Raw genomic sequence first — 13,998 nt, forward strand, 5'->3', positions numbered from 1 at the left:
AGTTTAATTAGGTTTGGCTGGATTAGCATGGTCCCTTTTAATTGTCTTCATCTTGTTTTTGTCTTTTATCTAACATTGGTTGTTGTAAGACAGCTTGCAGACTTGACTACTTGTTTATCAAATTATTGTGTAATGAGCAGTTTAGTGTGTGTATCCATTAAAGGTTTGCTAATTTTAAAACCTGTTCTGTGAAACTAAGTTTTGTGGCTTTTTTTTTTTGTGCACATCTGTTAGCTGTTAGTCGTTAGCTATTGTATATGCTAGTGTACTCAGATAACAGTTCTTGTAAGCACTTAAAATGTACAATATTTCTCTTCTGGGAAAATGCTTCTCCTTTTAGTTAAATTTTGATTTTGTTTATGACTGCAACTTAAACAAATAACTATTGGACATTTCTCAAAAAATGGTTGATATGCTCTGCCCCATCTTCCTGTTTTAATAGGAAATACATCAACGCAGAAAAGAAAACTGTAAGTCTATCTGCGCTAAGACAAGCCAATTTGCGGTTCTTAAAAAACAATTGAGAGAAAGTAGTGATTAATTTAAAAGAGCCGGTTTTCAGTCAACTATGGAAATCAGGAAAAAGTCAGAATTGAAAGGTGTAAACTTGGAATTTCAAGAAAAAAAATGCAGAATTTTGGGTTTATGTCTTACAATTCAGATTTTGTCCAGAGAATTGCAAGGTAAAAAGTCGCAGTTTTGAGGGGAAAAAAGTAACTTGGAATTTAATGAAAAAAGTCGGAATTCTGGGTTTATATTTTATCATTCTGGGTTAATATCTCACAATTACATTTTTTTCGGAGAATTGCAAGATATAAACTTGGAATTGCAAGATTAAAAAAGTCAGAATTCTGGGTTTATATCTTAAAATTCTGGGTTTATATCTTACAATTCATTTTTACACAACATTTTTCGTGGAATTGCGAGATATAAACTGGGAATTGCAAGTCAGAATTCTGAGAGAAAAAAGTCAGAACTGCGAGATGTACACTTGGAATTTCAAGAAAAAAAGTCAGAATTCTGGGTTCATATCTTACAATTCTGACTTTTTTTGGGGAATTGCGAAATGTAAACTTGGAATTGCAAGATAAGAAGCCACAATTCTGAGGGAAAGAAGTCAGAACTGCGAGATGTAAGCTTGGAATTTCAAGAAACAAGTTGGAATTCTGGGTATATATTTTACAATTCTACATTTTTTGGTGAATTGTGAGATACTAACTGGGAATTGCAAGATAAAAAGTCACAATTCTGAGAGAAAAAAAGTCAGAACTGTGAGATGTAAACTTGAAACTTAAAGAAAAAAGTCGGAATTCTAGCTTTGTCTTTTGTAATTCTGGGTCTATATCTCAATTTAAAATTTTCTGAAGAATTGCAAGATGAAAAGTTGCAATTCTGAGGGGAAAAAGTCAGAACTGTGAGACGAGAACTTGAAAATTCAAGAAAAAAAGTTGTCATTCTGGGTTTATATATCACAATGTTGTGTTTATATCTCACAATTCAAAATTGAAGAACTGCAAGATGAAAAGTCACAATTCTTCAAGAAAAAACTTAGAATTCTAGGTTTGTCTTTTATAATTCTGGGTCTATATCTCAATAGGTCTATAGCATTGCTTTTTATCTTGCATATCCAAATTTATATCTCACAATTTTAACATTTTTAGGAGAACTGCGAGATGTAAACTTGGAATTTCAAGAAAAAAGTCAGAATTCTGGGTTTATATCTCAAAATTCTGGGTTAATATTTTACAATTCTGAGTTTTTTTTTTTTTTCAGAGAACTGTAAGCTGGAAAAAAGTCAAAACTGGAAGATGTAACCTTGGACTTTCAAGAAAAAAGTCGGAATTCTGAGTTTATATCTCACAATTCTGACATTTTCCAGAGAATTCCAAGATATAAACTCGGAACTGCAAGATAAAAAGTCACAATTCTGAGAGAAAAAAAGTCAGAACTGTAATGTGTAAACTTGGAATTTCAAGAAAAAAGTCGGAATTGTGGGTTTATATGATAATTCTGGGTTTAAATCTAACAATTAAACATTTTTTGGGGAATTGTGAGGTATAAAAGAATTGCAACTTTTTAAAGTCGCAATAAGTCTGAACTGCGGGAGTTTATATAATTCTGGGTTTATATCTCACAATTCTAACTTTTTTTGTATAATTGTGAGATGTACACTTGGAATTTCAAGATAAAAAGTCGTAATTAACTTTTTTTTAATTTTGTGGCAGGAACTGCAAGATAGGCTCAGAATGCACAGAAAAATAAATTTAGAATTGCGAAATGTAATTTTAGAATTCTGAGGAAAAAGAACTTGGAATTTCTATGCTTAAGTTTGGAGTTTTTATGCTTAAGTTTGAATTGAGATAAAAAGTCGCAGTTACCTTTTTAAAAAAAATTTATTCCGTGGCACAAAGCTTCCGTAACGTTCTTTGTGACCACTAAACTAATATTTTTATTTCCTGTGTTTATTTGTTCCTTTGTTTATGTTCACAGGCTCTCAATGGCTTTGTGTTGGTGGTCACCGCTGAGGGGATCATTTTCTACTGTTCTCACACCATCCAGGATTACTTAGGATTCCACCAGGTAATTATCCTTCTCAACAGCCTCTCACATAAACACATATGTATCATACAGCCACTGTTTTAATACTAATCCAATATACAGCTGAATTACAGTCAGTCAGTATATTTGGGAAATGAATTTTGGGAATTGATGTTGCTATATATGTCGTCACAAAATACCAACTAAACACATTTATATAAAAAAAAGTGTTTTTGGTGCAAATACGCCTTTATTTTGTAGTAGGGCTACTTATGCAGTTCAATTCTGTCCAAACCAGGCATGACGTAACGTGTTTTTAGCGGTCAGCGCACAGTTTTAATCTGATTGATAAGTATGCCCTGTACGTACTCTTTCCCAGAATCAAAATTACGTCAGGCTCAGCTGTCGGATAATCATTCCATACTTCTCACCTCTATTCTTAGCACACACACACACATATATATGCTCATCAGATCTGCCTAATACTGATTAATACTGCAGTGTCTCTCAGAGGAACAGTTTGAATGCGGTACAAATTGAATGCGCTTAATCAAATAGGCTTTACTCTGAGATTCAGTCTGGCATGGGGTAATCCAGGGGTGCTCAACCCTGTTCCTGGAGATCTACCTTCCTCCAGAGTTCAAACACACCTGAACCAACTAATTAGGATCTGAAGGACACTTGATAATTACAAACAGGTGTGTTTGATCAAGGTTGGAACTAAACTCTGCAGGAAGGTAGTTCTCCAGGAACAGGGTTGGGAACCCTGGGGTAATCCAATTTATCATAATTTACTTACGAATTATCCAACTAAGACGTCACTATGTTTGTTTATTTTATGTGCTTACAATGCCCTCCTTTTGTTTGTATGAATGCGTTTAGATGTGAAAAGAGGGAGTTTGATGGCAGGTCACAGATTAAGCTGTCAAACATGCAGGATTTTTCAGTGAATACGATGTAAAAATGCCAGAACTGAAAAGAAAATTGATAGAACATGACAAAATATGGCTTTTTTTTTCACTTTTTTTCAACTATGTATATACTATATTCATACACCATTGAATAGGGGCAATTGATACTTCTATTCTGCAAATATGCATTTAATTAATCAAAAGTTATGGAAGGTTTATTTTCCAAATCTATTCATCAGAGAATCCTGAAAAAATATATCAGAAATATTAATCATCACTACTGTTTCCTAACGTTTCCTAACCACGAAATCAGCATATTAGAATGATTTGTGAAAGATCATGCGACACTGAACACTGAAGTAATGACTGCTGAAAATTCAGCTTTGTATTACAGAAATAAACTAGATTTTGTTGTATATTGAAACACAAAACAGTTATTTTAATTTGTAAAAATATTTCTCTATATTACTGTTTTTACTGTATTTTTGATTAAATAAATGCAGCCTTGATCCTAAAACAATTTACTCACCCTCATGTCATGCCAAAACCATAAGACCTTTGTTCATCTTCAGATCACAAATTAAGGTATTTTTGATGAAATCCGAGAGCTTTCTGACCCAGACAGCAACACAACTACCTCATTCAAGGCCAAGAAAGGTAGTAAAGACACTGATAAAACAGTCCATGTTAATCATGGTAAATCTGGCAACCGCAACCATGTAATGTAATGGATGTTTTTTTCTCCACTAAAATATAGAGAAATTTGGGATATAGAGAGTTCTTAATTTTAAACTACTTTGTCAAAGATACTGCATCTCAATATAGTCACAGTGTTTAAAAATGTCTGTATCATTCCTGGAAAAAAAATGGTCAACAATTATTTTTTGCCATAGTTTCTGCTACCAAATTAATACTAGATAAGGGGATTTAAACTCTTGACATCTGGTAACCCAAAACATGAAAAGTTGTGGATGTCATTTTTGTTTGTTTTAAAGAAAATTTTGAGAAATATCTTAATATTGTCACAGTTAGCATTTAATGATGTAGGTGTCATCTTGTCTTAGTCATAGAAAATATTGTGTCTTCTTTAACAAAATTAACTCTCTTGCAATCTGGCAACTGCAACCATGAAAACCTGTGGAAGTTTATAGTTTTTTTCCTCTTTTTATTTTAATCTTGTCCAAATAGTCCAGATTTAAATCTAAATTTAAAGTCCATTATTAATGACAGAATTTTAATGTTTGGTTGAACTATCCCTTTAATTTTCTCACACTGTTCCTCTTCATTTGTCCCTCGGTCACCCAGACGGATGTGATGCATCAAAATGTGTTTGAACTCATTCATACTGAAGACCAGCAGGCCTTCAGACGCAACTTACACTGGGCCTTGAACCCGCCTCCAACCAGCACGCAGACAGAAGAATCCCCACAAGGTCAGGAAGTATATCATTTTATATCAAAGTAGCACTATATTGAGTTACTTTGAGTTACGAAAATTGTTCATATATGAAATAAACATGTGGCAGAGCTTATGTTTTGATAAACCGGTGAATAACATCCCTGATAGCACACGTACATCACAGAGACGTCTATTTGACGTCTGTATTTACATCTGGAAGCTGTATTTTTTAGATTGTTTGCTCATCTGCAGTATGTCTATTAGACTTTTCTTATCAGATGTAAAATAGATATCAAATTAGATGTCTTTATGATGTTTATGATTTAGAATGTATGTAAATCTGACATCTTACAGACATCTGTCAGACGTTTGTACACAGCAGATGCTTTCCAGATCAAGAGATCTTTAACAGACATCTTGTAGACTTACGTGTGCTATCTGGGATGCTTTCGCAATGAAAGGTACTTGCAAACGAACCCAGATAGCACACGTACATCTGCAAGATGTCTGTTAAAGATCACTTGATCTGGAAAGCATCTGCTGTGTACAAACATCTGACAGACATCTGTAAGATGTCAATTTTACATACATTCTAAATCATAAACATCTTAAAGACATCATTTGACATCATCTATAGATGTATTGCAGATGAGCAAACTACATAAAAACTATGTCTTTCAGATGTAAATGCAGATGTCAATAGACGTCTCCGTGATGTATATGTGCCATCAGGGAACTAACAGATGCAACCAAAAGATCTAATTATTCATGACAAATTAACGGAAAAAGACCCAAAACACTTAAACCCCTGATAGCACACATACATTACAGAGACGTCTGTTTGACGTCTGCGTTTACGTCTGGAAGATGTATTTTTAGAGTGTTTACTCATCTGTAATAAACATCTATTAGATGTCTTAAAGATGTTTATGATTTAGAATGTATGTAAAACTGACATCTTACAGACATCTGTCAGATGTTTGTACACAGCAGATGCTTTCCAGATCAAGTGATCTTTAACAGACATCTTGCAGGTGTATGTGTGCTATCAGGGACGAATATTCATACCCTGATAGCACAGGTACATCTCGGAGATGTCTATTTGACATTTGCATTTACATGTGCAAGACATATTTTTTAGATTGATTGCTCATCTGCAATAAATCTATAGGATGTTTTCTATCAGATGTCAAATAGATGTCTATTAGATGTCTTTAAGATGTTTATGATTCAGAATGTATGTACACAGCAGATGCTTTCCAGATCAAGTGATCGTTAACAGATGTCTTGCAGATGTACGTGTGCTTTCAGGGACGAATATTCATACCCTGATAGCACAGGTACATCTCGGAGATGTCTATTTGACATTTGCATTTACATGTGCAAGACGTATTTTTTAGATTGATTGCTCATCTGCAATACATCTATAGGACGTTTCCTATCAGATGTCAAATAGATGTCTATTAGATGTCTTAAAGATGTTTATGATTTAGAATGTATGTACACAGCAGATGCTTTCCAGATCAAGAGATCTTTAACAGGCGTCTTGCAGACGTATGTGTGCTATCTGGGTATTAATAGTTTACAGCACTCGAGTTAGGAGAGAGAGACCATAAGAAAAAGAGAGAGTTTTTTGGAAAAAATGAGAGGAGGAGGGTGGTTTGACCTTTAGTGGAAGCTCCTGCAGTTGCAAAATAAATGTTATGGTCACCAAAACATCCATTTTAATTAAGGATAATAGCAAACAGAAACAGTGGTCAGTGGATAATCCAATGATGCCCCTGGTTGAAAAAGTCTAGACACGCTACAGAGTCTCTAAGTTCTTTCTATTTTTCTCTTAGATGAAGATCCTGCCCCAAGTATGTCGCTGGTGACTTGCAACCCTGACCAGCTTCCTCCTGAAAACTCGTCTTTCCTGGAGAGAAATTTCGTCTGTCGTTTCCGATGCCTCCTAGACAATTCCTCCGGATTCCTGGTCAGTGTCAAACACCCAAAGCTTTCATTTTGCTTTCAAAAACCACACATGAACGTCATACGTCAACTGATTTGGAAGTACTGCTGGAATTTGACATTAGTATGAGGGAAAATATCTTGCTATTCAAAGTCTCTAAGCCCCAATGTTCCAGATTACAGGGTGAGTTAGCATCTAGGTTAGCGCAGCTAACTTTGTGTTGGATTGTGCCTCTGGCAGCCACAGAGATCAGAATTGTTGGAACACCTCTGTAATCCGTCTTAAAGGAGCAACGGGGTCATGGGGAACAGGTTTTAATTTGTCCAAAATAGCAAGAACCAGTTCTTGTTAGCATAAATTAAAGCTAATTTGAAGAAAGCCAGGCTTTAGCTACAGTATCGAGTGCAACTCCAGTGGCCGCCAACTCTTTTTTCCAAAATATTTTTCCCATTCATTCTCTTTAGCCAGACAGCTGTCTCTTTCTTTGCTAATCTTGGCAATGCAGTAGTGAAGAGGTACGTATGCGTGCAAAGCTCACTACTGCCTTTTATTTCTTCTGTCTCTCTCTTTTACTTTCTTTCCCGTTCACTCCATCTTTACAAAAATCCATCTCCCTCAAGAATCGCATGACTATGCTTAGCTTGTCAGAAGCAGACCGCTAACAGGGGTCTCCCCATGTGCTCAGAGAAATTCATTAGCATGAGCTATAAATACGAGCAACTTCAAACTCTTTTCCGTTACATATTTTTTGTTTGTTGTCCTCTTGACATTTTTTTTGAGTGCAACCATTAAGTTCTCTTGGTAGGCTTACAATGAAAACATAATTATGGCCAAATAGCTTGATTATTTGATGCACCTCCAACCTGAAAAGTCATGCAGAAAGTTTTGATTTGTGCCAAACTAAATATAGTTTGACAAATGTTTTCTGTTTGTGTATGTAAATACATGTCTTTGTATTAATACTTCATGAAGTCATTTGTTGTGTAGCCTTACATAAGCAGAAGGCATTACACAAGACACCACATAATTTACATGAATTAAAGGAACAGCTCATTCAGAAATCAAATGACGAGAGAGAGATTTCCAGCCACAAAATGTGTATTGTAAAACTCTTGGATGTCATAATCTCCGCCAATCAGAATAAAACGTGTAAAAGGTTGACTAACCAATCACAAACAAGCAAACATTCAGGTATGACACATTTTGGACGGGTCATAGTGTTCTTTCATAGATGACCTGGATTGAGCTCTATTGCCCACACTGAGTCAGAGACAAATTATGTGGTTTGCCAAGGGCACGCCAACAAAATCATCAGCTCCAGCTGTGTATGTGCATACATTACGTGTGTCGATTATATCTTTCATGCAAATGCATTATGACAAGATTTTATTGTTTGTTCTGCATGTCATATTTTTATTATTCTTGTTTATTTGCTCTTTTTAGATTACATTCCTCATTTTTATTAAATTCCACTTTGATATTTTTTGTCATTGTTGTTTTTGTATAGTAGATATTCCAATTTTCATTTTCATTTATGCTCTATTAAGGCCATGAATTTTCAAGGACGTCTGAAATTTCTGCATGGGCAGAACAGGCGATTGGATGACGGAGGCCAGATGCCAGCCCAGCTTGCACTGTTTGCGATTGCAACACCTCTACAGCCTCCTTCCATAATGGAGATCCGAACCAAGAACATGATTTTCAGAACCAAACACAAGTTGGACTTCACCCCAATGGCCTGTGATGCTAAGTAATGATGGACAATTCTTTTGAAAGAGTCCTATATACAATGCCTTGCGAAAGTATTCATACCCCTTCATTTTTTCACATTTTGTCAAATTGCTGCCTAATGTTAAACATTTACAACATGTGCTTTAAATGACTTTTTCCCCGCTTCAATCAACACTCCATACACTATAATGACAAAGCGAAAAACAGCTTTTTAACATCTTTGCAAATGTATTAAAAATAAACATTTAAATGATTCCATTGCATAAGTATTCATACCCTTTATCTAGGACAGTTCAAAGTTAGCTCGGGAGCATTCATATTGCTTGTACGTTACTATACTTATAGTAAACTTAATCTATGGCAAATTCAATTGAAAGGGTACTTTCGCAAGGGACTGTATGTCTTCATAAGTACAATATAAATTGGTATAAAAATCACTAACGTTGGCTTTCCCTGTGTTTTAGGGGTAAAATCGTTCTTGGCTACACCGAGGCAGAGTTGCGAGTTCGAGGTACTGGGTACCAATTCATCCATGCAGCTGATATGCTGTACTGTGCTGAGAACCATGTCAGGAGTAAGATTTTCCGATTTCTTCAGACTTGTCATTTTGGGGTTTTGTTGTTTAAGAACATCCAGCTAAAGAAACTATTTTGAAGGTGCTATGTAACTAGTAACATGATTAACTGAATTACATGAAGATTAAGAAACAGCTATGATGAGCTGTCTTTCTGTTTATGCATGCTGACATTGTTGCCGAAGGCTTGGTTTCTAAAATTAACTAGTGACGCTAAAAGACATTAGCACTGTGCAAAAGCTTTAACAAGTGACAGTATTCTCATTCAGTGTGGTTCACAGGAGGTAATCCGTAGATGTTATGATAGGAAGTGAATTGCATGGGTGTGGATTTGGTGAATTCTGACTTTTCTATGGTGGTCTATGGCAAGAACTGTGGAAAAAGAGACAGACAGAGCAAGAGACAGTAGGAGGAATGTTTTCCCATAATCCATAGATTATAGAGGAGATTTGATAAATCCTTGACGTTAGGAGTAGAGCCTTGTGAACTGGAGCCTTAAATCCAGTAAAATCAGTAATTCACTGTGGAGCCAATAGCTTATAGCAGAAAAAAAGGTGCAAGGCAGAAAAATCTGGTTTGTATATTTTAACTAATAACTTTTTTTACAAATTGTTCCATTGCCTACTGCAGTGATCAAGACTGGAGAAAGCGGCCTGACTGTGTTTAGACTTCTTACAAAGGACAACCGCTGGAAATGGGTACAATCCAATGCTAGACTCGTCTACAAAAATGGCAAGCCTGACTACATCATTGCCACCCAGAGGCCCCTTGTGTAAGTATTGGAGCTTCTGTACCCATTTCCATTTCCTAATGTCAAGGGGCCTAATGGTTAGCGAGTTGGACTTGTAACTCAAAGGTCGCAGGTTTGAGTCTTGGTACTGGCAGGGTTTGTAGGTTGGGGGAGTGAATGACCAGCGCTCTCTTTCACCCTCAGTACCCCAGGTGCGAGTGTGTATGGCACACCATATTTAGCCACATGTCACTTGCACTTTCATCCATCATTTGACCCATCCAAGTGCACACTGGAGCAGTGGGCAGCCCTTGGTTCCTGCGCCCAGGGAGCAATTGGGGGTTCAGTGCCTTGTTCAAGGCACCTCAGTTGTGGTATTGAGGGTGGAAGAGAGCGTTGATAATTCACACCCCCCACCTACAACTCCTACCGGTAATGAGACTCAAACCTGTGACCTCTGGGTTTCTGAGTCTCTGACCTTTAGGCCACAACTGCCCAACTACTTGCTTAAATGATCATCACATAAAACTTGAAATCAGCAGACGAGGTGGTGGCTATAAACTATAAAGCTCATCTATAATCTCACTCATATTGAAACGGTAGTAAACTGCAGTGGAAAAGCAAACTGAGCCAAAGTAAAGTGAGCCGAGTCATACCAGTGCCATATCTTATGGCTAATATCCATTTAAGTTTCTGCACTAATGATTTACTAAATAGATGTAATTAATTATCATGCTAGTGTTTGCTTTTGAACTGTTAAATGACATGTTAGCAAGATTTTGATGAGAGCACTTCTTATACATCCACTGACGACGTTCTGTTATTCATTTGTTCAGAGAAGAAGAGGGCGGAGAGCATTTGAGGAAGCGATCCATGCATCTTCCATTCACTTATGCTACTGGAGAGGCCCTGCTGTACCAAATCAGCTACCCCATGCCAGGCTTCCCTGACACCTTTCAGGGCAAAGGCAAGAACAACAAAACCAAAAAGAGCAAAGTGGACAAAAGTTCAAAGGATGATGTGGACCCAAGTTCTCTGCTGGGAGCCATGATGAGACAGGATGAATCTGTTTATGTTTGCCAGCCTGCTATGGAGCCTAGAATGTCATTCCACAGTAGCCTCTTCAGTGAGGAAGGAGAGACTAGCACTTTCTCTTCCTCTGTGGAAAATGAAAGTTGGAATCCAGCACAGAATAGTGTAACTGCAGTCTCCAAACAGGATCTATCAAGTTTTGACCCACTACTGGCAACATTAGACTCTCTATCCCTGGAAAATGATGAAAGCTGCTCCAACAGTGAGCTATTCAGTGCCCTGGAAAACCTTGGACTCAACGCAGAGGATCTAGAGTTGCTGCTACTGGATGGGAGGATGATCCAGGTAGAGATGGAACCGGATTACATCCCATCTCTAAACGATCTTCTCACCAACAGCGAAATCCTCTCTTACGTCCAAGACTCACTGGAGAACCGGATCGAGGACTCGACAGATGCCCAAAACGCTGCCGTGGCATTAGATTCTGTTGAACCCCCTAAGCCATGTTCTGCTTCTGAGTCAGCATCTCAGATTACTTCCTCCATGCTTACTCCTCATGTACCTTTCTGGCCGCAACAACAGATAACACCCATAGTTCATCTCTCACAGCGTATGCAGCAACATCTCAATGGACAGACGGTTTGCCACAAAACTGAGAACTGGATCCAGGCACCAATACCTCAGGCGTCTACAACAGATGCTGAGCCAACTACATTTAACCAGCATAATACTTTGTTGGTGAACTCTGTACCCAATGGACACTGGGTCTCTGAACATACACAGGCAAACTTGAACTCTCAACTTGGTGACAAGATAACAGGAACTAGTAAAGCACAATCACAGCAATGGCAGGACAACCAGTTGCTTGACCCATTCCAGTATAAACAGAAAACAGCTGTGGTTAGTGATACCCCTCCAAATGGGGTCTACAATGAACCCCAGTGGCATGGTTACAACTTGACAGACCAGTTGGTCACAAACGGACTTTGTTTTCCCAATGGCCAGATGGTACATACACAAACAGTGGGTGCACATGTTGATTACAATATGACTGCCAATTCAGGGGTGGAGTTTACAATGAACATCAGTGCAGCCGGGGATGTAGGGCAGTTTCAAGGAGCTGTGGCCTCATCTTCTTCCTATCAGCAGGGTTATCAGAAACAGCAGCAGCAGCAGCCAAAGGTCGCACCCACTTATTACGCCTCCTATACCAAACAGAACTCATCTCTGGAGCATATCCTGGGATTAGCCCCACCTTCAAACCTTTCCTCCTTGACAGATTATGGCTCTGAAGTGACCCATGACACAACCCACAGTAAGGTAAGAATTAAGGAAGGATATAGTTGCGCAATGTGATTTAACCAAGTTGGACAAGCTCCTGGATCAATCAAACATATAATAGCCAAACCTTATCCACAACCCAAAGTACACCCTCAACTCCTGACCTCAAATGGGAAATTATTGTTGATAAGAATGTCATCAAGCCCCTAATCCTAAACTGATAGGATCCTTAGTTGATAGGAATTTTGTCCTAGAACAGGGGTGCCCAAACTCTGGAGGGCCGATGTCTGGCAGAGTTTAGCTTCAACTTGTCTCAACACACCTGCCTGGAAGTTTCTAGCATGCCTAGTAAGAGCTTGATTGGCTAGTTCAGGTGTGTCTAATTGGGGTTAGAGGTAAACTCTGCAAGACATGGGCCCTCCATGTGTTTGGGCACCCCTGTCCTAGAAACATCAAGGATGGATAAGTGGAAACCAGAGGGATTCCACGAGTTTCCAATTCTACTCGTGAAGGGCCACCTTCCAAGAAAGTTTAGCTGTAGTCCTAAAGCTTTAAACACACTTGATCCATATCCTGAAGGTCTTTAGGATCACTAGAAACTTTCATGCAGATGTGTTGGAGCCTCTTTTTTATTTACATTTTCAAGCTTGTATGGATCGCTGGCTTAGAAAGATTGTCCACTAGAAATTGTATCAAAGGTTTAGTTCACCCAAAAATAAAAATTCTGTCTTTGATTACTCACCCTCGGGTGGCACAATGGCTCGATGGTTAGCACTGTTGTCTCACAGCAAGAAGGTCCCTGGTTCGAACCCTGGCAGGGACAGGAGGCCTTTCTTTGTGGAGTTTGTATATTCTCCCAGCCAAAAGACATGCAGGTTAGGTTAACTGAAGACTCATAATTGTCCCCAGATGTGTGTGTAAGACAAGACTTGGGTATGGATCGACCTGTGTATATGGATTAACTGGTTCTCACCATGAATATAGCCAAAGAAATGCAGTAAGGGCATTGTTAAACTAGTTCATGTGATGAGAATACTTTTTGTGTGCAGAAGAAAACAAAAATAAGTTTATTCAACAATTTCTTCTCTTCCGTGTCGGTCTTTGACGCATGTTCACCAGAGGACCATGCCACATGCGCATGATGCTGTTGACGTAGGAGCTAACATTCTGACGTAGAATGTCCATCTGTCTTAGTTCATCATTTGTATATTCCAGTTCAAATAAGTAAGACTGGGGAAAAAATTGCGAGTCATCCTCGAAATCTTCAGATATCTTTACGAAGACTGTTTTATGTACAGCTTCCTCTTCTTGGAAAAAACAAGGCACAGCACATCTGAGTTCTATGTATTCTATAGCTTCATAAGATTGAGGTTGAACCACTGATGTCTCATGGACTATTTTAACAATGTTCTTACTACCTATCTGGCCCTTGAACATGGTAGTTGTATTGCTGTCTACGCAGGTTCAGAAATCTCTCAGATTTCATCAAAAATATCTTAATTTGTGTTCTAAAGATGAGCAAAAGATTTGGAACCAGGGTGAGTAATTAATGACAGAATTTTCATTTCTGGGTGAGCTAATCCTTTAACATCTCACATAATGATAAGGACTCTTTTGACCACCCTTCACAATTTTCGTTTTTATATGTATGTGCTGTTGAAACAGCTTGGATTTGCTAGTATTATAGTTTAAAAGATATTCTAGACTCCAAACCATGATACGCCCCACTCCACCCCCTCCATATTTCTCGATCTTTTTTCCATTGGCCTAAATGCTCACTCTGATCTAATTGTGCTCTGTATAAGGGGCCAAGACCTAATAGGTCACGGCTAATGTGCTGAGATTGCATAAT

At 37.9% G+C, this 13,998-nt stretch overlaps 1 protein-coding gene across 1 annotated transcript in view; it reads left to right on the top strand.

Annotated features, from left to right (window-relative positions):
* ahr1b (aryl hydrocarbon receptor 1b) overlaps positions 1–13,998 on the top strand; it is a 51,038-nt gene that overhangs the window by 32,064 nt on the left and 4,976 nt on the right. Inside the window, exons 4-10 of the mRNA XM_051095055.1 lie at positions 2,491–2,580; positions 4,755–4,881; positions 6,689–6,822; positions 8,346–8,548; positions 8,994–9,103; positions 9,734–9,875; positions 10,670–12,185. Coding sequence (XP_050951012.1) covers positions 2,491–2,580; positions 4,755–4,881; positions 6,689–6,822; positions 8,346–8,548; positions 8,994–9,103; positions 9,734–9,875; positions 10,670–12,185 — 2,322 coding nt within the window. The remainder of the gene's footprint in view (positions 1–2,490; positions 2,581–4,754; positions 4,882–6,688; positions 6,823–8,345; positions 8,549–8,993; positions 9,104–9,733; positions 9,876–10,669; positions 12,186–13,998) is intronic.

This window comes from Labeo rohita, chromosome 22 (assembly GCF_022985175.1).
Source record: "Labeo rohita strain BAU-BD-2019 chromosome 22, IGBB_LRoh.1.0, whole genome shotgun sequence".
Lineage (NCBI taxonomy): Eukaryota > Metazoa > Chordata > Actinopteri > Cypriniformes > Cyprinidae > Labeo > Labeo rohita.